Here is a 27874-nt window from a genome sequence, read left to right on the forward strand (position 1 = left end):
ATGATTGGAGCTTAGAAGCTTTACTGTAAGGATAACACGTGTCTAACACCACAAGCAGTACGTAAGCAGCGTGTGCACAGCGCGTATGGAGAGCAGAAGCAGCGCGCAGGCGTTTGCCATTCACACTGACTGCGTCTGCAGCGCGTGGCTCATTAGCAGCTGTTACACAAATCAATCTATCACTCTCTATTCTATCTAGTTATCTATCTATCTATAAATACAGAAATATTTTTTACTGTTCATCTGCACAAAGGCTCACAGCAACTCCCTCCTATGCTGTTTCCTTAACCTGCAACTCTTTATTTTACAAATTATATAGATCCTAAAGAACTGTATGATTCTCACGCTCTGAGGAGTGTCATTCATGTCTTTGCAGGTGCACTCGGTCAGAAGGCAATCGCCTGTGATATCATGCCATTTTGTTTTTGATTGCCAGGATGATGTAGACCTATAGTTATATGAATATTTAAACAATAAAGTTATGATGATATTTATACATGACTTACTAAGCAAAACTAATACTAAAATTGCTTTAAATTTGGTTTTGTAGTTCGGCCAAAATAAATATTTGTTGCTGTTTTTAATCGTTTAAGTTCATTTAATTGACTATATAAAAATCTGTTGATATTATCGATGAATTTATTGGGTAAAATTGCTACTTTTTACTGTCATTCAACGTGTCTTTGGTCATTATCAATGCACTGTCACTTTAATAGACCTGCTGCTTCTGCGTGCACTATGAAAGCTCTAATCTGTTGACATGCACGTCGAAAAAAACACGCTTGCGGTGTGAAACAGTCTTGAGAATGAAAAATGAGAAGGAAGAATGTGATGAAGTGAAGAGTGACCTCAGAGAAAGCTGCATCTTCATCAGTGAGATCAGTCTCCTTAAAGAAATAACACACACAGACACACACATGGGAAAAAAAACTGAATAAGGAGGAATGGAATTGACAAACATGATGATATGCACACTCAGATGAAATCTGCAGACTACATTAATTTTCGGAACTCCATTAAAGCTAAGAGTAGCATACTTACATTGACATCTGAAAGCTTAAATAAATAGTTCACCCAGAAATGAAAATATCCTCACCAGTTACTCAAACTGAAATGGTTCTAAACATTTATGATTTTCTTTCTTCTGTTGAACCCAAAGTAAGATATTCTGAAGAATGTTGCAAACCAGCAGCCACTGGCATCCATACTAGAAACAAAAATTTCTATGGAAGTCGATTGCTGCTGCTTTCCAACATTCTTCAGTAAATTTTCCTTTGTGTTCAGCAGATGAAAGAAACTCCACAAGGCTTGGAGCAAGTGGAGGATGAGTAAATGATGATGCAATTTTCTACCTGAGGCCCCTGAAAACATACTAAAGTCTAATCAGGCAAAAAGATCCGTCTGATAAAAAGTGCACCTTATCTATGACATTGTAACAGCATTTACACACGATCCCTTGTAATATGTACATCTCCAAGGACCACAGTTGAAGATTTTCATTGTTGTACTTAAAAAGATAAAAAGCGAATTGCATCTCGGATGGCCTGAGGGTGAGTAAAGGAACATCTCTTAACATACATTAAGAAGAAACTTGCTGCTAAAACCAGCTAAAGTATTATTTTAGACAATGGTTACATGGACATCAGTTATCTAATTATCTGCCTTAATCTGAATAATACAATAATATGATTAAGGTGTTTACATGAGTTGCTCAGTGACTGCAGATTTCATGTGGATCTGGCAATGAGTTAGCATGTCAGGTTACATTCAAAACAAAGATTAACGGACAAAAGAACATGTGTGTTATACAGTGTTGACAGATAAAGTGCTGTCAGCACTGCTATTGTAAAAATAAGGGCTTGCAACATCAAGCCTAAGATGTCAAAAAATAACTGACACTTTCAAGTGTGAAGCCAGCATGTATTTCTTACAAGGTCTGTCAAATTGAGCATAGGGCTGTAAGCATTATTGCACGCATGTAGACATGTTTATCAAGGCATCTGCTGGTAAAAATGTGGTACCTGTCCACTGAATGCTGATGCGGAGCTGGTTCCTTCATCTAGAGATGCACTGTAAAGAAAACAGATACTTTGAGTGACCAAAAAACATGTTGGGACTTAAGGGCGACTAAGAATTTATTCTGCTTAGGTGTTCACATGTACAGTTAAAGTCAGAATTATTAGCCCCCCTGAATTATTAGCCCCCCTGTTTATTTTTTCCCCAATTTCTGTTTAACGGAGAGATTTTTTTTCAACACATTTCTAAAGATAATAGTTTTAATAACTTATTTCTAATAACTGATTTATTTTATCTTTGTCATGATGACAGTAAATAATATTTGACTAGATATTCTATACAGCTTAAAGTGACATTTAAAGGCTTAACTAGGTTAATTAGGTTAACTAGGCAGGTTAGGGTAAGTAGGCAAGTTATTGTATAATGATGGTTTGTTCTGTAGACTATCAAAAAATATAGCTTAAAGGGGGTAATAATTTCGACCTTAAAATGTTGTTTAAAAATTAAAAACTGCCTTTGTTCTAGCCGAAATAAAACAAATAAGGCTTTCTCTAGAAGAAAAAAATATTATCAGACATACTGTGAAAATTTCCTTGCTCTGTTAAACATCATTTAGGAAATATTTAAAAAAGAAAAAAAATTCAAAGGGGGGCTAATAATTCTGACTTTACATGTATGTTCTCACTCATGCGTGTGAGGTGGGGCCTGATGTGCTGTCAGATCCTTAATCCACCTACTTTGTCTGTGGAGGATAAAGATAATGGAGGGCTGTATACTAGACAACCTTACAGTTGAGTTTGACAGCTTGTAATTCTAGAAGACTAGTGGTCTAAATCAGGCTGTATTGTATGCTCTGGGGTAACAGCTTGACAGGCATGTCTGGAGCTGTAATGTACCTGGGATTGCTTTTTGCAGATTATACTGACAGGTCTGTGACTGATATGATGTGCCTTGAGGTTTCTGCTATAATTCAAAAATTAGTTTTAAAATATGACGTCTAGCAAAACTAGATATGCAAAGTTCATATAGAGTTTTGACAAAATGTTGCTTAATATTGTGTGGAAAATGTGCATATTTGTTATCATTTTTACATGCTCCTAAATTACTGGGTTGAGGGTACAGTCAGATTGAAAGACTTGAAGTAAAAAAGTTCAATGAATAGAGTTTCGTCTGAATGACTTTTAGATTAGACTGAAAGGGATGGTGTAGACCTGAAATAATTTATTCAACAGGAAAAATTTAAACTAATTTGAGTATTCAAATATTGTATTTAAAAATACCTTGCATACATGCATGTGTTATGTTTTTATATGTAAATATACAGTTGAAGTCAGAATTATAGGGCTCTATTTTAACGATCTAGGTGTAAAGTCTAAAGCGCATGGTGCAAAAGCATTAAGGGCTTGTCGAATCCACTTTTGCTGTTTTAAGGATGGAAAAATACAGTTTGCGCCACGAAGCATGGTCTAACAGGGTTGTGCTTATTCTCTAAATGAGTTATGGGTGTGTTTAGAGGATAACATGTATTAACCCATTCAGAGTCTCATCTCCCATTCCCTTTAAGAGTCAGTTGAGTTGCACCATGGAGCATTTGCTATTTACATGGCCGACTTTGTAAATAGAAAAACTAAACGCTTCACGAGCAAGAAAACAGACCATCTGCAGCGCCAGGATAAAGAATGAGCCTCCTCCATTCGGCCTTTTTACTTTCTCTTTACTTTTACTTTTTACTGTACTCATTTACTTTTGTGGATAAGGAAACGGTGTTATAAGCCCTCCACTGAAGACATCAATCAGCCTACATATTTAATTTAGTTTGTTAAGCAAAAAGATTAGTTTCAAAACTATTTCTAAATTCAGTTCTAATTTCCAGCAAATGAATAAATGAACAATAATAACAGAGTGTGGTCAAAAAACTGAGTATCCGAATACACGTCCTATGCCTCATGGTCCAAAACCCGACAGGTGGACAAATCTAAACTTGTTTTTAATAAAACAAATATAAATATGCATATAATAAATAATACTACTAATAACAATAACATAATATAAAAGCAAATTGTCATGAATAAGTTTTAAAAAGCCCCACGAGATGAAGAAGGAATGGAGGCAGTGGTTTTGATATTTATGTAGAAAGTAATAATTTTTGTAATATTTTAATCCTTTCATACTTTTTCATTTGTAAAGATATTTGTGTATTGCTGTACGCCCCATGTATATTAAGCAATATGTAACCATTTATGGCACACAACTAATGTGCTCTGCACTGGACTTTCAGTTTTCAGTTGGTTATTGGCGCAGTTTATTTTAGTTTCTTAAAATACCATGCGCCAACAATGCACCTTAACATACCTTAACAATGCACCTTAACACACCTTGACTAACCGCACCTGTTTAATGTTTATCATTTTTATTTATTTTTTTTCATATTTATTTTGTGTCGTCACTTGTCACTTTATGTACACTGGAAGCTTCTGTAGCCAAAACAAATTCCTTGTGTGTGTGAAGCACACTTGGCAATAAAACTGATTCTGATTCTCCTTTCTAGACTGGAACACTCATGAGTCCACAAAGTGCTGCAAATGGATTTGCTATTTAAACAACATGGCTCAAAACGGGGAAAATTAAGGTTGCGCTGGTCTGAAAATAGCAACAAATCGCACCAAACACGTCTTGAACCTTATTGTGCTGGGTGTATGATGGGGCTCATGAACTCTCCCGTTAAATATGTATTCTTTTATATTTTTTCCACAATTTTCCCAGACATTTTCACATTTCTAAACATAATAGTTTTAATAACTCATTTCTAATAACTCATTTATTTTATCTTTGCCATAAGGACAGTACAATATGTTAACTAGATATTTTTCAAGATGCTAGGTCAATTAAAGGCTTAACTGGGTTAGGTTGACTAGGCAAGTTAGGGTAAATAGTCAAGTCATTTTATAACACTACACTGTTCCTATTTAGTGTTACCTTTTATGTGAAGCTGCTTTGACACAATCTACATTGTATAAGCGCTATACAAATAAAGGTGAATTGAATTGAATTGAATTGAATAACACTGGTTTGTTCTGTAGACAATCAAAAAATAGCTTAAAGGAGCTAATTACTGTATATTGACTTTAAAATGGTTTAAATAAATGTAAAAAATACATTTATTCTAGCCAAGATAAAATAAATAAGACTTAAGTAATTTTCTAATAAGAAGTGTGTATATGCTTGCGTCTTAAAACATGTAACTGGATAAAATGTGGGTCAAAGATTACTTGTTTTGGTGTTTTCATCAAATATAAAGTAATAAAAGACAGAAAAGCATGTTAAATGTGAATAAACTTTCAACTTTGATTAAAATAAAATGAAAATGTCAAAATATGGGAGACTAATACATACAAATTGTATTACATAAATTGAAACCTTTAAATTAGCATTTTTTGTTATATTTAAAAATATAATTATACTTTACAAAATGTCTTGCTGACAAATGGGTAAAACAAAGGTTTGGAAAAAAAGTGGAAAAGTATTTAAATTTACAGTTGATTAGTATTTTGTGCTGCATTATTATACATTACAATAATGCTCTTTAGATAATACTTAATCGTCGAATAATTCTTGTTCTAAATATGTTGATAACATTTCTAGTACATAAACGATTGCTTCATATAATTTAAATGTTACTGGGTGTCTTAAGTAAATCACTGTAAAAATGTATGATCATCAGTACTATTTGCATTGTAATTGAAATACAATTAGATATAAACATTTCAATGTACAAATTAACTAAATTAATAAGCATTAACTATATTATAAATACTTACATATTTAAATACTTCATAACCTGTGTATGTACAGTATTTGTCATGAAAACTGGGATTTGAAATGAGATCTGAGAAAACTGTCCTTAAATGTGATCCAAAACAATTCCAAAGGTCTGGAAAAAAAATATAAGGTGTAAACTATTCCTGTTGCTACCTGTTCAGCTGTCAAACTCTTCTTCCCCACCCTTCCATATTATTCCAATCTTTTATTTTCCTTATTTTTTCAAAAAAGACCTCTTAATGCTCAAAAAAATCTCTTTCCAACAAATGCTAAATGCATATGTGTCATGAATAACACAGTCTGTTTTCAATAATAACACTTTATAATAACATTTATCACATTTTAAACAAAGAACTAGCATGTAGAGACAACATCTTACAATAAAATGTAACTCATTAACATTAACACTGGTGTCATAAATGATTATTTGTAATTTTTTCAAGCAAATGTTCAAGGTTTTTCTAAAGTTTTATTAATTGCACTGTAAAATAATCTTATTAAAATGCAAGACTGCAGTACATTGAATGGAATCGCTCATTCATCCACAACCTGCTTGGCCCCAGCCAATGTTTTGTCTCTCTTTTTGTCATCCTTGTTTTGTCTAAAGTAGATTTGTTATCCTGCTTCAGTCAGCTGTTAAACATCTGAACCCTGTATCTACTCTTGACTAGATTGCTGTTCTCCTGCTATGTGTGATTTTTTGCTGCAGTTACCGTATGCCAACTTTTAAGGAAGATGATCCGATTGACTATAAGCAATTTACAAAAATTTGAGATTTTCTGGAGTAAAATTTACAAAGTGGTTCTCCTCAGGATCAGATGGTGGATTTGCTTCCAATACAAGATCCCAGAAAAAACACTTAATGCTTGATGGAAAAAAAACTTTTGACATTGCCTATGGTTGTTGAAACAATGACATCAAAAACACATACTGTAACCAAAGCTAAAGGCATTCCAATAAAATATTAAGAGGGTGTTATTAGCCAAGCACGCTGTATTACAAAGAGTTGATTTGATTCAGTTATGATGTCAATGCATGGAAGTTTATGGTCCAGTTGTAATGAAAATGTCATCGTATTTCTAATGTACATCTACCGAATACCTGCTAAGTAATATATATTTACTGTAAAGATGTTTGTTAACTCTATTATCATTACTATCCAGCATATATTTATTATAATTATTGGCGCTGCTATTTTTAACCTAAATTGTCATAATTTATCTTATTTTTCCCCTGTTATTTTAACTCTGTTACACTGATTGACACTATAATACTAATTATTACATTTATTGATGTAGCTAGCACAAGTTATTTTAACATTCTCTGTGGTTTGTTAGTATTACTCAATTAGGTGTTATAGGTGAATAAAGCTGATTTATAAAGAAAGAGCTAGCATGCAGGTGTTTATGCATGAGAGAAATACCTTCTAACAGTCTGAGATGGAGATCTCTGTTTGGTGCTGCTCCCTGAGTGGCTGAGAAACCTGCAAGATCAAAACAACCTTTATGCCTTTTTCAAATGATGCAGAAACAACGTTTAACATGGGCATGAGTCATTCTTATACAGTGTCAAATATAACGTAGAGCAGACTTTGATCTGTATCTGTATTTAAATGTGTTTTCGTAATTGGCCAGGTGCTTGACAGCAAACTGTCGCATGAGAGCCAAACATGGATTTAGCTTTTGTAATCTGAAGTATGTGATATCTGATCGTAAAAATTATTCACAGGTGACAAAAACACTCATCGGGATATTTGGAAATGCATTTTAGTCTAAATTCCCAAGTATTTTAGGTAATTTAAGACGTAACACGTATGTACAGCTAAAGAAAAAAACGTAGAATTGTAGAGCTCTTCACAATGAACTGTAACAAAACATTTGATGTCTTCCAAAAAGAACACCATATCTTTTTTATGGGAAATGAAGCGATTAAATCAAAAGAAAAGAGCTCAGCTCTGTACGTCAACAGTTTTTTTTTTTTTATTGCAGGAAACTTTTTCTTAATTTCCATAAAAAAAAAGCCTTACCAAAAAAAAATTTATGGAACTATACTTAAGTAACATTGAAGTATAGTATGTATACTTAATGTCTCAAGTATATACTGATAGTATACGTACATATTTTTCCCCTCACAAGATGTTAGATGTAAGACCTTTGGTGTCTGAGGTTATTAGTGTGTTTGAGTTTCAGCTCAAAATACCCATCAGATAATTTTTCATAACCTCCAGAATCTGCCCATTTTGCTGAGTACAGTGTAGCTGTTTTTGTAGCCTGTGGCTTTAAATGCAAATGAGCTGTTTCTCTCCGCCCACCATTCTCACGTGAGTGTCTGCTTCTCTTCCGTTATGTCAGATAAACAGCTGTTAGTGATAGAGACTCGGATGAAGCTGAAATACAGCTCATTAGTCAAAAATACCAAGTAAGTTTATTTAATGTATTTGTGGTGGAGTTTATTCAAGCATTTCTGAAATAATGAGTGTCAAACAAATGCATTTGCAGCACACACACACACACAAACACACATTAGCGTTTACTAATATGTATGTGGTGATTATACTGGTTTAGAATGACTTTGCGATTTTACTGTCTTTATTACAAACATGGTCGCTCTGTTTTAAAAATGTTTTAAACTTAAAAATACTTATAAAAATCACAGAGAGTTGCAACAAATATTTTAATCCTAGTTTATTTCCAAAAAAATGTTCTGAGGACATGTGTATACATGTTATTATAAAAACATGGAGCTATGTCAATCCATTCGGTGGGCAGGAAAAACCAGACTCCTACGTCACGTTGCTGTGGGCCTCAAAATCACTGGGATTTGGGTCTTATTTTAACATCAGGAAATGTAAAAAAAGAGACTTGTTGGGTTTTTATCACTCCAATAAGCTAAACATACAGACAGTTCTGTCCAAACAGCTTAAAAAAGTTGAAAAAAAAAGTACAAATTTTCATCACAGGTGCCCTTTAAGTACACTACTTTATGCACAAGTAGTCCCAATTAAGCTTTTAATTTATACTGCAAGTTAACTTGTTGTAAAAAATAAGTTAAGAAGGAAGAAACATTGTGACATATAGAAAAATTTGGTGTTACATACTCTGAAATTAGGCTCTCCATTTTAAAAGTGTACTTTTAGGTACATGTAAATGAACAAGTCTTTTCTGTCAGTTTCGTCAAGTATGCCTAGATGCAATTTGAAGTACATTTCAGAGAAGAACTTTTTATTTAAAGTACACTAATAGCACACTTGAACATACCTGCCAACATTTGGGGGGGTAGTTGGGGGGTTTGACTTGGCTTGGCTTGGCTCTGGGGTGAGGTGTAACACAGCTGAAAACCGAATAGGTAACTGTACTATGCAACGGGTTTTGGGAGGCTGCTGCAATCGGATACTATACCAAAGTCGGCGACCTGGGGGTATTAAAGATTGTACCAAAAAGCTGAGGACCGTAAAATTGCGGGAATTTTCCGGGAGAAATAACAAAATGGGAGGGTGGCGGGAGATGGGTCTGAAATACAGGAGACTCGTGGGAAAAAACGGCAGGTATGTGTTGACAGGTATGCACTTGAATACTACCCTTTTTAGTAAGGGCATGTAACACAGTACTAGAAGCACATGGACTTTGATAAGGAATATGAGATTGCAACACACTTGAATTGTAATGCTCGGCTCTTAGACATCATTAAACCTTAACACGCATGTGCTTACTAACACAAAACATGCACATAAACGCACATGACCACATATACTGAGCATGTGGCCTACACTGTAAAAATGCTGGGTTCCACAAAATGGATTTGTGTTGGGACAACATGGAAGAATTAAGTTAACTCAATCGTTTTTACAAATTTAAGCAGGTTGAACATAAAACAATCAAGTTGAAGCAATGAGAAGTAACTAATTGTGTTATTGCAGCTCGTTTTAAATAACTAGTTTAAACATACAGCAACATCATACAGCATACATCATACATCATTTTTTGAGTGTACACCCTCTTCTAAAAACACACACTGTATATCACACACACATGTAAACACACATCTGTCCTTCTACCTGTGAGCTCTGCCCGCTGCTCTTCTACGGTGTATCAGACTCTCTGCCCTACAAATTAGGGACCGCCTCCTGAGAGTCATACGCAATGCGAGCACCAATCAGATCCCAGGGTGCGGTGGAGATGCAGGAAAGTGATGGGGAAGGAGATGGAAGGAGAAAGAGCAGGAGGAATATGGTGATTCATTTGTTAGTAAGCGGGGGGGTCTGATTCTATTACTTCAAAACATCTGACAGTCATTCACTTCTTTAGAACCAGAAAATTGGATGGATTAGAGCATCGAATCTGCCAAAGCTTGCTTTCGTCTCTGTTATAACTTGCAATGAAAGAGAGCAGAGTCATCTGAGGTATCAGGATCAGCCCCAAGAGAAAGAAAGGGAGTGCTGAAGAGAAGAGTAGCCTGTTTACTTATAATTAAATCATTAAAACTTCTCCAGATCTAATTACTATTATATTTTGGCAACATTTTACTTGAAGGGGGGTTTATAACACACCTCTATAATCATAACATGGAATCAGGAATATAAAGAGCTTTTATGCATGCTCACGACAACTGCTGTTAAGTATCATTTGCTCAGTTGTCATTTTAAATATGAGACTTGAGATAAACAAATACATGACGACCTGTCTTTGTCTTTTTAATGAGAACTTGACATTACCAGGACATACTTTCGCCATGACAGCTTGGCATTTCCAAGGCAACATAACTTGTCAGCTCTAAACATGGTTGTGATGAAGCAATTATATTTGAGGCATGAATATTTTTCATTTTTTTCAGAAGAACAAAATAGGATCAAGAATATTTAATGACATTCAAATTTTACACTGTAGTTGAGATCAAGAAAAAATATTAATGACGCTGTTTTAATATTCATGACAATTATAATGGCCTCATGAAAATCATGTTAATGACAGGTTTATGACAAGTCATGTTGTCTTGATAATGTCGAGTTTTCATGACAAATACTGTAGATACAGGTTATGAAGTATTTAAATATGTCAAGTTACCATGAAGTCATCTAAAACAAAGTTTAGACAACTGAGTGAATGTCATAAGCATGCATAAATCTTCTTCATATTCATGACATGTCATGCATATTAAGTTTTCATGACACCTTAAACACCTCCTTGAAGTAAATTACTATCATTTAACCAATTTCCTTTGCAATTCTTTATTTAGTAGAATTCATTTAACAAAATGAAAATATATACAGTGTGTCTAATTAATTAGCAAAGCTAGAGGTGAGATTTTAGTAAAGTGCTGAATATTGCTGTTAAAATTGACTTAAATCTGAATTTTTTATGACAAATGACTGAGATACCTTCAATTCTGCAAACAACCATGAATAAACTTAAAGATTTGTTGGTGAAGTCAGAGTTGCATTTGTTTTAGCTGTAAAAATCACCAAATAATTTACAGGGGTAACTGTAATAAAGCAGAATATATAAATGCGAGACTGCCTAACATTTTTTTTAATCTTTAACAGTGTGTGAAGTTAAATACTCAATAAAGAGCCTGAATATATTTAATAACCCTAAAATCAATAAAATACAAATAAAATACAAATAAAATGAGGATTTGTATTTCTAAATCAGTAGTTAGCATTCGCTTTTCACATCTTTGAAATGCCTACATAGGGGGTTAATTAAATATGGTTATTTGTGACCAATTTCTCTAATGTAGCTATTTAATTAATGCTTTAATACAGAAGACAGGATGTCTGATGGAGATATTGTGGTTGATGGGCTCTGAAGTTTACATGAGCGTGTGTGATTCAGTGTGAAAGATCACCTGTTTTGTTGTTCTTGTTGTAGCAGCTGCACTGCGATCTTCCTCAGATCCAACACTTCCTTCAGGTCATCCTCCTCTTCTTCAGCTAACTGCTCTTTCTCTGAGCTGAAGGGGACAAAAAATAGAGACAAAATACAACATTGCTTAATTCTTAACCTGCACACAGTTCACACAAAGCAAAATATTACAGCGTGTTACTTGCTAAATTAAGAAGTTATATTAAATCTCTGTAAAGTTGATGGAATTCATAAATGAACAATATAGAACCCCAAATAAGGAAAAGTTGGACCAGTAGCAATTTAGGGCAAGTAATCAAGTAAATTGGTTAAATGATGTGATTAGAAACAAGTTAACAGGTGATTGTAATTATGATTTGCTACAAAAGCAGTGTCCAAGAAAGGTCTTGTCCTTTAGGCGCAAAGATAGGCCGAGAATCGCCAGCTTGCCAACTAATACATGAGAAAATTATTGAAATGTTTAAAAACAATGTTACTCAAAGAAAAACAGGAAGACATATGGATATTAAACCTTCAACAGTGCATATAATAATTAAGAGATTCAAGGAATCTGGAGGAATTTCAGTGCGTAAAGGACAAGGGCACAAGCCTAAGCTGACCTGACCCCTCTGGCGGCACTGCATCAAGAATCATCATTCGCCTAAAAGGAATATCACCACATGGGCTCAGGACTACATTGGCAAACCTTTGTCAAATACCACAATACGTAGTTACATCCACAAATGCCAATGTAAACTGTACTGTGCCAAAAGGAAGCCCTATGTTAACAGTGTCCAAAAGCGCTGTAGACTTCTCTGGACTCAGAGGCATCTGGGATGGACCATCACACAGCGGAAATGTGTACTGTGGTCAGATGAATCAGTATTTTAGGTTTTTTTTGGAAAAATGGATGCCGTAGGCTCCGGACCAAAGAAGAAAAGGATCATCCAGACTGTTCCCAGCAACAAGTCCAAAAGCCAGGGTCTGTAATGGTATGGGGTTGTGTCAATGCCCTTGGCAAAAGTAACTTGCACTTCTCTAATGTCACCATTAATGTTGAAAAGTACATCAAGATTTTGAAGCACAATATGCTGCCTTCTTTTCCATGGACCATACATATTGTAACAAGACAATGCAAAACCACATTCAGCACACATTACAAAGTCCTAGCCTGCCTGCAGTCCTGATCAGTCTCCAATAGAGGATGCGTGGTGAATTTTGAAGCGTAAAATGCGACATCGAAGACCCCGTACTGTTTCCCACCTTAAGGTTTGTTTGCAGGACGAATGGGACAAAATTACACCTGAAACACTTTATCACATTCAGTCCCTGAACGCCTTAAGTGTTGTGAAAAGGAATGGCAACATTACAAAGTGATAAATGCTTTACTGGTCTGTGACTGTTCCAGAACCAAAACTGGAATACGTGTTTATTTTGAAAATAAATAAATACAATTATTTTAAAAATCATGAGGAACACATTAAATAACGTTTGCTGTTTTGTCTGCAATGAAATACCAGTCAAAGTCAATTTGGAAATCACGACTTTCTTTTTTTATTTGCGTTTTCTACATTGCAACAACCTTTTCAGATTTGGGATTATATTTAGAAATATCATGACAAAACCATTAGAGAAAGACTATGGGTATGAATTAATGCGTTGAGGTGGTTATTACTAATAAACTAAATGTTGGCCACACACTATACAAACTGCAGCTAAATTTAGTTTTAGGCTCACCTTTTTTAAGTTTCTGGAAGGAGAACTTTATTTACAATTTAGTTGTTCAATCCCCTGTTGTGAAAACGCATCATTGCAACCATTCTTGATCCCTATTATAGCGCCAAATCAACAAAACACTCACTTAATAAATTTAGCATATCTTTAGCATAAAATACTTGCATTTCTTTTGTTACACTGAACATAGTTTGTTTCTCAATTCTAAGAACGCAGAGAAAAAATTCACATTGTTCTGTACACACACACACACACACACACACACACACACACACACGCACACGCACACACACACACACACACACACACACACACACACACGCACACGCGCACACACGCACACACACACACACACACACACACACACACACACACACAAAACACTCATGTATTTAAATGAAGTTGTCACTCTTGAAAATGTATGATGTAAACATGTCCATTGTGTTTTAGCTAGCAGTCCTAATTACAGTATGTTAGCAGTAGTACAGGTGGAAAGAATGGTAAAGAGGTCATAATGAAGCCTTTGAGCTGATGTAATATTTGATGTGAAATTTACTAGATCTATAAACAGTGGTAGTATTCAAACACTGCAGTGAATTTAGCCAGAAACTGGATGCTGTAAAATTGTTGATGCAATAAAATCAATTTAACAGATGCTCTCATTCACTTTAAACTGTAGGTGTTTGATTGGGTCCACATCTGGGCTTTGCGTGTATTGTACAAGTTATTCCATACCATACTCTGTTTTTTATTATAATTTTGGAACAGGATCAAAGTGATGCAAAAAGGCTGAAAGCACACACAGTGGTAGTCTCATACGACATGATTTGTTTCACTGCAAATAAAGGAAGAGCCAAGCCTAGTAATTAGACTGAGTTATGTACTTTTGGTCATATAGTGCAATTATCCCTATTTGCTTTCAAATGTCCTTTCAGCAGCAGTGCGTGTATGGTCATGATTACTGGAACACTGTCACCTTACCATATGCACACCATTACTGCCAGTGAGAAGCATCAAAAGCACATCTCATTTCAATTAATTGTGCAAATCTAACATAAAGAGTTGCCGCGAGTTGCTCAAAATCAGAGCCAGTCCGCAGATACTGGGCAGATGGAGTGGACAGATTTCACAGAAAATGTGATGTGATTAAAAAAAAGTTGCCAATCCCACATTTGGTGGTAACCATCGCCTTCCAAAGTAGAAGAAAATACTGTGGTACTAAGGTCAGGAGTTACAATCAACTGTTTATCAATATTTTTCTGCTTTATTCTTCTTCTCTTGTGCTCAGCAGAAAAAAAAGAAAATCAAATGTTTTGTAAAAAGCAGTATTTTTGGATGAACATTTAAGTACATACTTCAGTCAGTATGCATATGAGAGCATTCTCATATTGATGTGAATTTGGTCACCATAGCAGAATGCACATAAAATGTACATACTAATTTATGTATGTGTATGTGTATGTTTTGTATGTGCTCCTCACACATGCACTTTAAACTGCTTTTGCAAGACTTTTGTTTGTCCACATTTATGTCAATAATGAACCAGGCCATTGTCTCACAGTCAGGCAGTATGAGAACATCTTACCAAAGCTAAACAGTGATGAGAGACTGAAAATGGATGACTCTTCTCCTCTTACATCATGCAGAAAAGTCCGACGAAAATGTCCCAACCATTGTCCTCTACTGGAGCACTGGTCTGGGTGTGGTGGCTGCCAGGAGAATGATACTTGCCTGACTGCATTGTGCCAAGTGTAAAGTTTGGTGAAGGGGGATTATGGTTGTTTTTCAGGTATTGGGCTTGGCCCCTTAGTTGAAGTTAAAGGAACTCTCAATGCTTTAACGTAAGACATATTGGACAAGATATTGTGGGAACAGTTTGGAAATGTTCCTGTTCCAACATAACTGCACACCAGTGCATAAAGCAAGGACAACGTGGATGAGGGGGTTTGGTGTGAAGGAACTGGAGTGGCCTGCAGAAAGTCCTGAACTTAACCCGATTGAACACCTTTGGGATGAATTAGCGTGGAGAATGAAGGTTGATTTAACGAAAGTGTCCCAACCATAGTCTTTTTCTGGAGCACTGGTCTGGGTCTGGTGGTTGCCAGGAGAACAATACTTGCCTGACTGAAGTGTGCCAAGTGTAAAGTTTTGTAAAGGGGAATTATGGTTGTTTTTCAGGTGTTAGTCTTGGCCCTTTAGTTCAAGTTAAAGGAACTCTCAATGCTTCAATGTAAGACTTATTGGATAAGATATTGTGGGAACAGTTTGGGGATGTTCCTGTTCCAACATAACTGCATACCAGTGCATAAAGCAAAGACAACATGGATGAGGAGGTTTAGTGTGGACTGGCCTGCACAAAGTCCTGACCCTAACCTGATTGATCCACTCATGACTTAGAGTGGAGACTGAGACCCAGGCCTTCTCGTCCAACATCAGTGCCTGACCTCACAAATGCACTTCTAGAAGAAATGTAAAAAATTCCCCTAAAACCTTCCCAGAAGAGTTGAAAGTGTTACAGCTGCAAAGGGTGGACCAGCTCCATAAAAGCCCACAGATTGAGTTCATGTCCATGTAAAGGCAGATTTCTACTAACATTTTGCAATATAGTACAATGATATCTGCAACTCTATGCTAAACGAGTGCAAAGACATTTTTCATTACTCAAAACATTTGGATTAAGAAAGCACAGACCAATTTCAGTGCACAAAATGTACAGGAGTATGTTTTTAAAAGCTTTACAGAAGGACAATTACATATTTTTGGGGGGTTGAATGCTTTTTGAACATAAATGTTATTTCATGAAAGGAAAATCTAAGCTTATTTAGCAGTTTCGCCATGACAACACTTCTCAGTTCAGAAGTGTTACAATTTAATTATATAAAAAAAGCCATTTTTGGCAAAACCAATAAAAGTAAAAGGTTTTTGGGACAGAAAAAGAAAACATTTATTGACTGCAAATCTACCAAGAACCATAAGTCACAAACCACATATCATCGTCTAACACCACCCATTTTTACCATACAAGGACTTCTCTTTCATCCGTGCAAAAGTGCATTCACAGCGTCATGTACACCCACTCAAGCCGATACATCGTAGCAACAACACGTAACCACAAGTATAGCGAGGAATTGGGAATTTACCGGCTGACTCATGTATTTGTTTGTTTACGTTTCACATTTGGATTATACAGAATCTGGAAATTCTCTGGAAAATCTTAGGTCTCAGCAACACGATAAACCACAAGAAGACAATGACGCAAAGCTCCTGCGAATCAGCAAACAAAGTCTGTTATGAATAATCTACTTTTTACATTGCATTTATTGCTTTACCATTGTGTTTAGCATTGCATCATGTATTGCGTTTGACTGAATCAGCTGATTGTTTTTAGTTATTAATGTGACTCATCAAAATTTACTAAAGATTCACAGGCTCCACCCATTACATTACAAATCTGGAATCTTTACACAGCAGCAATCTGCCAGCTCATCCTAACTAAATGTTCATTCCAATATATGAATGTATGCATATGAATTTACATATAATAAAACCACAAGGGTGGAGGAAACCTTAAAGCACTGGACCAAATTACAGGAACTTTTTTTTCTTCATTTGATGCCAAACTGAAAGAAATGCTTTTTAATAGCCTCCTCATGTTCACCCCCTCAGGTTGGATTTGTTTTTACCATAGGATTCCAGTAAAGAGCAGCTGTCATCATAAAAAGCTATTAGCAGAACATCTGTGGAACCAAAACACGGGTCCATAGACAAAACATTTGGCTGCTGGCACCTTAAGGATTTTTCAAGCAATCAGTGACTTCAAACAGTGACAGTCAAACTTGTGACTAAAAAGAGTCACATATAGTAAATATGTAAGTGTACTAGTGTTTACTGTACTGTAATTTGATATATAATACAATATTATATAATATCATTTAATATATATACAGCTGAAGTCAGGTTTGTTAGCCCCCCTGAATTATTAGCTCCCCCGTTAATTTTTTTTACCCAATTTCTGTTTAACAAAGAGAAGATTTTTTTCAACACATTTCTAAACATGATAGTTTTAATAACTCATCTCTAATAACTGATTTATTTTATCTTTGCCATGATGACACTAAATAATATTTGACTAGATATTTTTCAAGACACTTCTATACAGCTTAAAGTAACATTCAAAGGCTTAACTAGATTAATTAGGTTAACTAGGCAGGTTAGGGGAATTAGGCAAGTCATTGTATAACGATGGTTTGTTCTGTAGACTATCAAAAAAAATTAGCTTTAAGGGGCTAATAATTTAGACCTTAAAATCGACCTCTCCTGTGTTCGTGTGGGTTTTCTCTGGGTGCTCCGGTTTCCCCCACAGTCCAAAGACATGCAGTACAGGTGAACTGAATAAACTAAATTGGCCGTAATGTATGTCTGTGAAATAGTATATTTGGGTGTTTCTCAGTAATGGGTTGCAGATAACTTGGCAGTTCATTCTATTGTGCAACCCCTGATAAATAAAGGGACTAAGCTGAAGGAAAATGAATGAATGAAAATACCCTTAAACCCTTCCATCCTCTGGCCCTATCATAACATCAGGATACTGGATGATAGATCTAAATGAACACAGATAAAAATTTCTAATCTTAACTATACTGTGCATATTGCTTTGGATAAGGCAAGTCATAACCACAGAACAAAGATATAAGCTCTTGTTTTGGTTCTCATCTAAATTTACCAAAACACAAGGGACTTTTTCACAATATCGAGATAAAATCACACCACTTCCTGCACTAGTGTAGTTCTCTGGAATACAGCGATAAAAACAAACCAAACTCGTAACACAGGTGACAAAACATTGCGCGAAACAGCAAATGAAATAGAATTGACTTTATACTTCAAGTGGTTTTTGGTTTTCTACATCATTCACACTCATTCATGAACACCAAATTCAAGAACTTTTCATGATACAGTATATAGAGCACAAATAAGATGAAAAAAATATCTGGTTGCATTTTTATCAAGCCACTGAATATTACTCATAAGTTACTTGTAATTTAAGTGAAGTAGGAGCAAAATCTTTAGTGTCAGTTTCAGAGCTGATTCACAAATGGACCATCTACTTAGCATGTCTTCTTGATTAAGAATATTCTCCAGTCCAGGCTTATTGGAAATACACAGTCTACAGCCTACATTTTTGTGAAATGTAAAATACGTTGCTCTGGGTAGGTTTCGTTGTACATTTCAGACAACAAATCCACTAGAGGGCGCTTACAGTTTTGCAATTCTGAAATTACACAGAATACGTTTTGATGTACGTTTCAGATACAAGTCCTTGTACAGGTCCATGAGAAACAGGGCTTGTCAATCAGATCATGTAGCAAAATACTGACCTAAAACTCTCCCTAAACCCGAACAATAATGTTTTCCAAAGCAAACAAAACAAAAAAGTGCACCACGAGCATGTGGCTTTACCTTGATTTTACATTGTTTTTATCTTTTATTGTGGAATCATGCTTACAACTACAATACTGTAAAAAGTGAGCTACCGAACAAACTGAATATACTAGAAAAGTTGTCCATAAGGAGATACAAAGGATGCACACATATATGATTATAATTTAAAGACATCATTAAGTAGTGTTGTAGAATTTATTTATTGTTGTGCAAAAACTGCATTAAATTTTTCCTTTATTTGTCAAACGATATGTCCCTTTTAAATATCATTAATGTGAAAAGGAATAAAAGTTATTGGTAGCACTCAATTTACATAGAAAGTGCAATCAAACATATGTTTAAGTACATTTTTGCAGTTTCACAGAAATATGGCTGAAGCACATATTTCCAATAAGCCTTGTGTTGATATTGTCAAAATAACGCGCAATGAATGATAGATTCAGTATTTCACTTTCAACACACAAAGTATAGTTTTCGTAGTAAGCGATCAAAACTTCAATATTGCAGACAGGTCTGGGAGAAATTATCATTTTTGTGGGGCAAAGGCGGACTAAAAAACCTGCCCCTTGCAGGTCTCTGTCCCATAACTCTATCGCAAGTCCCTACGGACAACACTTAACCATTTGAGAGCTGAGAACCTCTTGAGCTGTTTTAAATAACTGGGGGAGTAGAACTTTTATACTTAAGTAAAAGTAGGAGTTCATTAATGCCCAGTAACTGAGACTTTGAGAAGCTTGATGAATACAGGGCCTGCACAGTAACAAAGCCTGCTATATCAGATTTTTTTCTTATTTTCTCTATCTTTTAAATATTGGGTTGTTTAGTCTCTTGAATTGAAAAAAAGTGAAAAAATTATAAAAGTTTGTTTATTGTCATGAAATAACTACTTGCTTACTCCCAGGGCCATTTTTATAACAACGTTGATATTTAGTCGCACCATGTTGGTGTTTCGTAACATCCAATTTTTACGAGGTAGGTCGTTAGCCCAACGCTCAACCACCAACCTGGAGGACTAGGACATAAACATACTGTACGCTACGGACAATTAAGCTTATCCAATTCACCTATAGCGCATGTCTTTGGACTTGTGGGGGAAACCGCAGCACCCGGAGGAAATCCACACCAACACGGGGAGAACATGCAAACTTCACACAGAAATGCCAACTGACCGAGCCGAGGCTCAAACCAGCGACCTTTTTGCTGTGAGGCGATTGTACTACCCACTGTGCCACCATGCCACTGTCATGAAATAAAATGTGTATAGAAAATATTTATTTTTCAAAACATGTTTTACCCAAAACCTGTCAGAAAATTGAGCTTTCAGTAAGATTTTGTTTAAGTGCTGTACTAAATATTTCCATTAGATGAAATTATAAAAACAATTTTTCTCAGAATTTGTTTTATTCCAGTTTTACTGTGCAAGTAATCCTTACCAGCTAATAAGTCAGTTTTTACCCATTTTTTCAGGGTTTTCACCTTTATTAGATAGGAGAGAGTATTGACAAGAAAATTTGGGGAACTGAGAGAGGGGAAGGATCGGCATAGAATCTCCAGGTGGGAATCAAACTCAGGTGTCAACGCACTTCCACTATGCCAACTGGCATGGTTTTACTTTGAGAAGTACACTCTTTCTGGCCCAGTTTCCTCCAATAACTATAGTTATAATAAAATAATACACACACGAACATCAAAGCATTCTGTAGCCTACATTTAAAATCATCTGTATCAGCTTACGTTACTGTAAAAAAAAATTAATTACTTAAATATGGTGCAAGTCAACATAGTTAAATTTTCATGCAGTGAGAGACTTGAAGATTGAATTTATATCCTTTAGAGCAGTGTTTCCCAACCCTGTTCCTGGAGGCACACCAACAGAACATATTTTGGATGTCTCCCTTTTCTGACCCATTAACTTCAGGTGTTGGAGTCTCTTCTGATGTTATGATAAGTTGATTCAGGTGTGTTTGATTAGGGAGAGGTTGAAAATGTGTACTGTTGGTGTGCCTGCAGGAACAGGGTTGGGAAACACTGCTTTAGAGAAGACACATTTTCACAAATCCAATCACTATCCTTTGCCTTAGTCCCTGATTTATCAGGGGTCACCACAGCAGAATAAACCATATGTCGAAATTACTCTAGCATATGTTTTTATGTGGCAAATGCCCAGCACTGGGAAACCCATACACTCTCTCATTCACACACAAGCATGTCTTTGGATTTCAATTGGAAGTACAAACTCCACACAGAAATGGCTCCTGGCCAAGCCGGGACTTGAACCAGCCACTGTGCCGCCAACCTAGATTTTTTAAGAATATTTCTACCTTCACCTTAAAGCACCTTCACTTTCCACTTCGCAAGAAAGCATACTCTACCATTGAACATTTATGAAACTGCAATCTTTAACAGGAATGCATGTTTACAAGCCAACACTAGTGCTTAAGTTCAGCAGTTGCATTCACCTCGATTCCGGTGCTTATAGTTAAAACATTCCCACTCTTCGTTCATTTAATTTTAACAAACTAATCGTGTAATGACTATGAAAAGCAAATACATCATTGACTGTAACAGTCCCACTAATTGGGTATAACAGCTAATTGAGAAGTGAACAAATCAAGTAAAATAAAAAGTAGTCTGACCAGATTTCTCATAGAAAGAAACACCGCCACCAATACTGAAATGTTGGCTATTATTAAAAAAAAAAACCTGTTTGAATATGTACAGTGCATATAATCAGTAATATGCTCCTCTCTAAATGTGTTTTGTCTTGCTAACTAATGCATTTTTAATCTCAAAGGCTTTCCTGAGGTAAATGTCACGCATTATGTAACATAATTGCTAAGCTGATTTGTTGTCATTTTTGCAGCCAACACACTGGTTTAGCAATTATATGAGATGTAATGTATTTTTCTGAACTTTCGAACTGCTTGTTTCCACATAACTCCTTGATGGTATTTATCTTTTGTCATCATTATTCTCAATTGTTTTGATAGCACTGACACTGAAGCTGTTATTCGATATGTAAATATGACTGAATGATCATATTTTGGCATGATTGGCTATCACTGATTAAGAATGACACATTAGGAAGGATTAAAACACAGGATGAAACCTGAAGTCTGGGAGAAACAGTCTAGTCACCATTACCAAAGAGAAAAACATCATTTCATAAGCACTCCTGTTGTGTTTTTTTACCTTTCAGCACTTCTTTGACTCGTTTCAGACTGATTGCAAACTGTAGAAATTTAACTGATGTAGGTATTACTGTAACTCCTGACATTTTTAACAAAGGCATTAATTGCAGTATGTCATGAGTATTATTTTGTGTAATCACGGACACATTTGGGGTTTGTTGACATTGACAGACAGGATGATCCAAGTGAGGAAATATTTGCCACACCTATTCTAAGTAATCTAGTGAAAAGAAAAAGAAAACAATAAACAATGGAAAAAATGAGTCACTTGCTTTGATAAGGATTGTTTGTCACTTTTCCAGTCCCTCCTTGCTTCCACACAGCCACAAACACACACACACAGACAGATACAGAATTATAGGTGTCTCCAGTTGCCACATCATCACCTGTGACTGTGACAAACGTCAAAAATGCATCATCTGTGTCTATAAAATGTTACAGCCAAATAGGGAGGTATTTGAATGGTTCTGAGGTTGGGGTCAGGGATTAGGTAGGTTAGGGTGATATTACAGCTTCATACTGTATCACACTAATCCACATTAAAATTGACACTGGTAGCAAAATCTGATGGGTAGCATATTGCGTCATCAAAATGTGCTACCTACTTTTTAAATGGGAGGTAGGACAATCTGACAAGGTAGGACAAATTTACAGAACACCGAACCAAAACTGCTGCAACTAAACAAAGTTACACTAGCTGTGCGTTAGTTTGAAGATCTGAGCTTGTACACTGAGAGCCACACTGGATTAACTATGGCTGAGGTGAGGCTATTAACTAAGGGCCGTTCACATTCATTTATTCATTCATTTTCTTTTCAGCTTAGTCCCTTTATTAATCTGGGATCGCCACAGCGCAATGAACCACCAACTTATCCAGCATATGCTTTACGCAGCGGGTGCCCTTCAAGATTCAACCCATTACTGGGAAACATCCATATACACTCATTCACACATATACACTACGGGCAATTTTAGCTTACCCAATTCACCTATAGCGCATGTCTTTGGACTTGTGGTAAATGGTCCGAAAAATGGTCCGATACGTGACTTAAAAACCGTAGTGTGATCCGAACCATGAGATTTGTGATCCGTTACACCACTATTAGCTAATACATGATTCTCCAATCAGACGATTCCATAAATTACCATATTCTTCATACACTATAAAAACTGCAGGGCTCCACACAATTCATTCATGTTGTCCCAAGACAAATCGGTTGGCATTTCTGTGCAAAGTTTGCATGTTCTCCCCGTGTTCGTGTGGGTTTCCCTCAGGTTACCCGGTTTCCTCCCACCGTCCAAAGATATCATAAGTAAACTGTCTAAACCAAATAGGTACCATAGTCAAGTTCTCATAAAGCAATTCGTTATTAGCCACAAATAAGCGGGGGAGTTCTTGAGATCTATGTGAGCTCAATCTCCCCTCTCACCCTGCAAATGGGAGGGAGCCCAGGGCTCGAGGATCTTTTGAGCTCAGGGCTCCCTCCCGGGACACCAAGTCAAACAAGCTTTTAATCAATCATCTGCTAAGTGTGACCTTTTAAAATTGTAAATATTTACTCAGCTTTAAGTAATTACAAGCCCATAAGTTATCTGTTCACCTTCAGTTGAAAATATTTTCAATCAAATCTGAATGCTTTCTGTCCACCTGCTAAAAAGTCCACTGAGCCAATATTCTTCAAAAAGTTCACAAGATTTTTCCTAGAAGAACTGCAGAGTATTACAAATCTACTGAAAATCCAAATCGCTTTGGGCTTTAATTCTCGTATTAACATTGATCAGTGCAGAATGCTGTTTATTCGTATGTCTTAAGCAGCTCTTTTAACCTTCAACAAGATGTATTGAGGTAAGTTGATACTGTCACGTGTTTGCCCTGTATCGTGTGTGTTCCCATTCTGTTTCTTACCGCTCATTTCATTTATCAACACAGGTGTTTCAGTTTATCTTGAATGTAAATCCCTTAGTTTCCCCAGTTATTTGTCTGGTCTCGTTTATATGAGTATGCTGTAGTTATTTTAACCTGTATTTGGATTTTTATAAAAGACTCTAATCGGGCGAAGAAACATTCATCATCGTCCTCGTGTGTTTCCACATAATAGTACCATTGTGATAGAGCGAACTGACAGAATGAGATTAGGAGATCATGATAAAGTCCAGGAGGAGAAAATTTGGCCAGGACAAATGTTATTCGTGATGTATTCAATACTGTTTCTGGGTTTAAGCTGCTACTCATTTGAATTAAGAAAATATTTGTTTATGACCACGTTTTAGTCATATCACACATTAAAGTGGATTTTATATATCATCACCTTAGAATTATAAGGTTCTATTTGACATTTTTGTCAAAATTGAGTTATTGACATATTCTTATTAAATGACAACTTAATTACATTATGGGATTTTTTTTTATAAGTTGTTTACATTTTAAGACTTTTTATTTAAAAAAAAACAAGTTACACACATACTGTTTTCTATGGAATGCAAAAACTTTGAAGCTCAACATCTCAGAATCATTCAGAACGGAGATAGAACCTTATAATTCTAAGGTGACGATATAATCATGGTGTACACAACAGTCTCTGGACTTGCTGTATCACAGACACCAATATTTTAACAATTTATAAAAAATGTATCTGTCACGATCAGCAGCAATCCACTCCTGACAGATCATTGGTGAACTACACATCTTGTTAAGGAACTACAAATCCCATCAGGCTATGTCACACACACTAGTTGCCGATCACGGCTGATGAGACACACACAGCTGAGACTTGTAATCACTGATCATTCAAACTATTTATACATCAAACATACACCAGTTTAGCATGGAGTCTTTGATGTACAGTACATGTACGTTGCATGTTTCTTTGTTTTGCCTGTTTGTTTTTGACCTTAGCCTTGTTTATTGTTTGATCCTGTTTTGTCGCCTATTTTGACCTTATGCCTGTTTTTTGACTTCAATTTGGATTGTCCTCGTGTACCAGGCATTCCTGTTTTGACCTTGTTTGTCTGCTTGAATAATCAAATTAAAGTGCAATCTGCAATTGGATCCTTACCTCTGCTGTCTGAGATTCATTTCTGCACATGACATAATCACTTTCTGGCCTTCTGATATTATATATATATATATATATATGTACACACACACACACACACACACACACACACACACACACACACACACACACACACACACACACACACACAGTTACAGTCAGAATTATAAGCCCCCCTGATTATTTGTTTCCCCAACTTCTGTTCAACGGAGAGCAGATTTTAATAGTTTAATAACTCATTTCTATTAACTGATTTATTTTATCTTTGCCATGATGACAGTAAATAATATTTTACTAGATATTTTTCAAGACACTTCTATACAGCTTAAAGTGACATTTAAAGGCTTAAATATGTTAATTAGGTTAACTAGGCAGGTTAGGGTAATTAGGCAAGTCATTGTATAATGATGGCTTGTTCTGTAGAATATCAAAAAAAATATAGCTTAAAGGGGCTAATAATGTTGACCTTAAAATGGTGTTTAAAAAATAAAAACGGCTTTTATTCTAGCCAAAATAAAACAAACAAGACTTTCTCCAGAAGAAAAAACTATTATCAGACATACTGTAAAAATTTCCTTGATCTGTTAAACATCATTTGGGAAATATTTAAAAATGAAAAAAAATTAAAAGGGGGGCTAATAATTCTGACTTCAACTGTACGTCCCAGGAGTTTTTATTCACAATTTTTGCGAATCCACTAGAGGCTGCTGTGTATGCTTGCTGTTCTCATGTAAACCCACCAGAGGCTGCTGTCGACTGCCTGTTTGACTGACTGACTGACTGACTGACTGACTGACTGACCGATCGACTGACCCACCCTCCTCCTTCCCTAAACCCAACCAATTGTATTGATATTGTTTATGCGTCTCAATTCGACGTACATGGCGAGTTAAAGGAACAAACTGGTAACAGCAGGAAAGCCGTCCATACGGAGGTAAGCGGTCAGCTGGTAAGCGTAAAAAGGAACAGTGTCATACCGCCCCGTATCGTTCATTTTAAAAATGAAATGCAGCCATATGTACTGCTGGCTACATAATCAGGGTACCCCTGGGATCCTCCAAATGAATTTCAAGGCTTTTTAAGACCTTTTTAATACCATTTCAAATGAAATGCAATGCCAACTTCCTACCCATTTCGAAAAATGTAAAAATCTGTATAAATTTTGAACCCTAGAAAATAATTATGTACAAGTGACTACTTGAATTGAATAAAACATTTTATTTAAATTGTCAGTTATATTTAATACATACGCAACAGCGTAACACACATTTGATTTTTAATAAACAAATAAATTTGAACTTTGTGTTGAACACTACAGCCTTCGCAGCTCTGCTGCCTTGGCTGCAATTTTTTCGCCCACTGTCTAGTCCTGTCAACTTCTGCTTGTGGCTTTTTCTCAACGCGTTTGCCGTAGAGTTGGTGTTGAGCCACTCGGCTGTGGTGGCAATGCTTCTAATGTAGAAATTAGAGGTGTGAACCTACACTGGTCTCACGGTTACGATTATCATGCCATCGATTCGGTTCAATTCGACATCTTGGGGCATCACGATGCATACACAGTTTTATATTTTAGGGGTGGGGGGGGATGGGGAGGCTGTCTGTATAAACACAGACACACCTGTAACAAGCTGTTTGGGAGCGCGTTTGGGAGCGATTTACAAAGTGATTTAGATTGAGAAAGAGAGAGAGTTTACTTTCATTCTCTCAATCGCAGTGAAATAGGAGCTTCTGCTGTAAGTGTCAGTGAAAGACTGTCTAGAAAACACATGCAGTGAAATTGAGCACAGTTTCTGCCTAATGCGTTTTCACAATTGGAGTATTGTAAATAATAGCGCTCGCCTCAAGCTACGACGACGCACTTTCTGCTATGACGTGGAGCGCGAGATGCACTCAACGTTACGCTGCATGAATTTTTTTATTAGCCTACATTAGTAACAGTTAATGTTGTATACACTTGTTTGTAACATGTAGGATGTGTAACCAAGGTCATTGATGATAATGGAAGTAATCTAAAGGTGGTGGGAAGAAGGCAGATTATTTGTGCATGGGAAAATCCCTGCATAGTATCTCATATTATGGACTTACCCTGACTCCTCTTTCCAGTTCTCTTTGTCTTTGCTTTGGTGTGTTTTCAGGACCCGCTCCAGCTCCTGCAAAGGAGAGATGGGAAGATCTTTTACAGGCTGGTTTTGTGTTTTTGTAACTATGGATTCAGGTGTGGGATTCCTTCGCATGACAAAAAAACAGTAAAGATAGAATGTTGATAAGGGTCTATGTGTTTATACATACCTTTATACATGACACATAAGGTGCATTGTGCTGTAGATCTCCCTCAGACAGAGTGCCCTCTTCATCTGGATTGGGGTCAATAAAGTCATATGGGTCCTGATCTGCACACAATTGAGATGAGATCTTATTGAGACGAGGTGGTTTCTTCCTCGTAAAATGATATTTTATTTGCCTACTAGACACACCAGCTATGTAAGATGCAACACTTCTTGAGAAGCCAAAAGGGCTTTGTTTTGTATTTTGTGAGATTGCTGGGAGTGTAGACTTTGAATAGGATTAATATGTCAGTAAATGTTATAACTGTAATTATCAGTTGCAGTGTCAATCATAAGTAAAATAAAACTCACCGAAATAAATGTCACGTCAGAAAAAAAGAAAAACCAAAGATTGCTTTTGCGGTCATGCATAATTTGCTGATGTCTTTGAACTTTTCACTTGACAACTAACAATTACTGGCTATTATAACACTATTTAATGCCAGGAAGTT

The 27874-nt window shown here is 36.0% G+C and overlaps 1 protein-coding gene across 1 annotated transcript in view; it reads right to left on the reverse strand.

The window, feature by feature from the left end:
- Positions 1-27874, reverse strand: part of lrch2 (leucine-rich repeats and calponin homology (CH) domain containing 2) — a 138104-nt gene that overhangs the window by 47172 nt on the left and 63058 nt on the right. Inside the window, exons 9-15 of the mRNA XM_056458145.1 lie at positions 27388-27488; positions 27184-27248; positions 11680-11784; positions 9890-9958; positions 7259-7318; positions 2022-2070; positions 849-887 (exon numbers count right to left, since the gene is read on the reverse strand). Of these exons, the coding sequence (XP_056314120.1) occupies positions 849-887; positions 2022-2070; positions 7259-7318; positions 9890-9958; positions 11680-11784; positions 27184-27248; positions 27388-27488 (488 nt within the window). The remainder of the gene's footprint in view (positions 1-848; positions 888-2021; positions 2071-7258; positions 7319-9889; positions 9959-11679; positions 11785-27183; positions 27249-27387; positions 27489-27874) is intronic.

This window comes from Danio aesculapii, chromosome 5 (assembly GCF_903798145.1).
Source record: "Danio aesculapii chromosome 5, fDanAes4.1, whole genome shotgun sequence".
Lineage (NCBI taxonomy): Eukaryota > Metazoa > Chordata > Actinopteri > Cypriniformes > Danionidae > Danio > Danio aesculapii.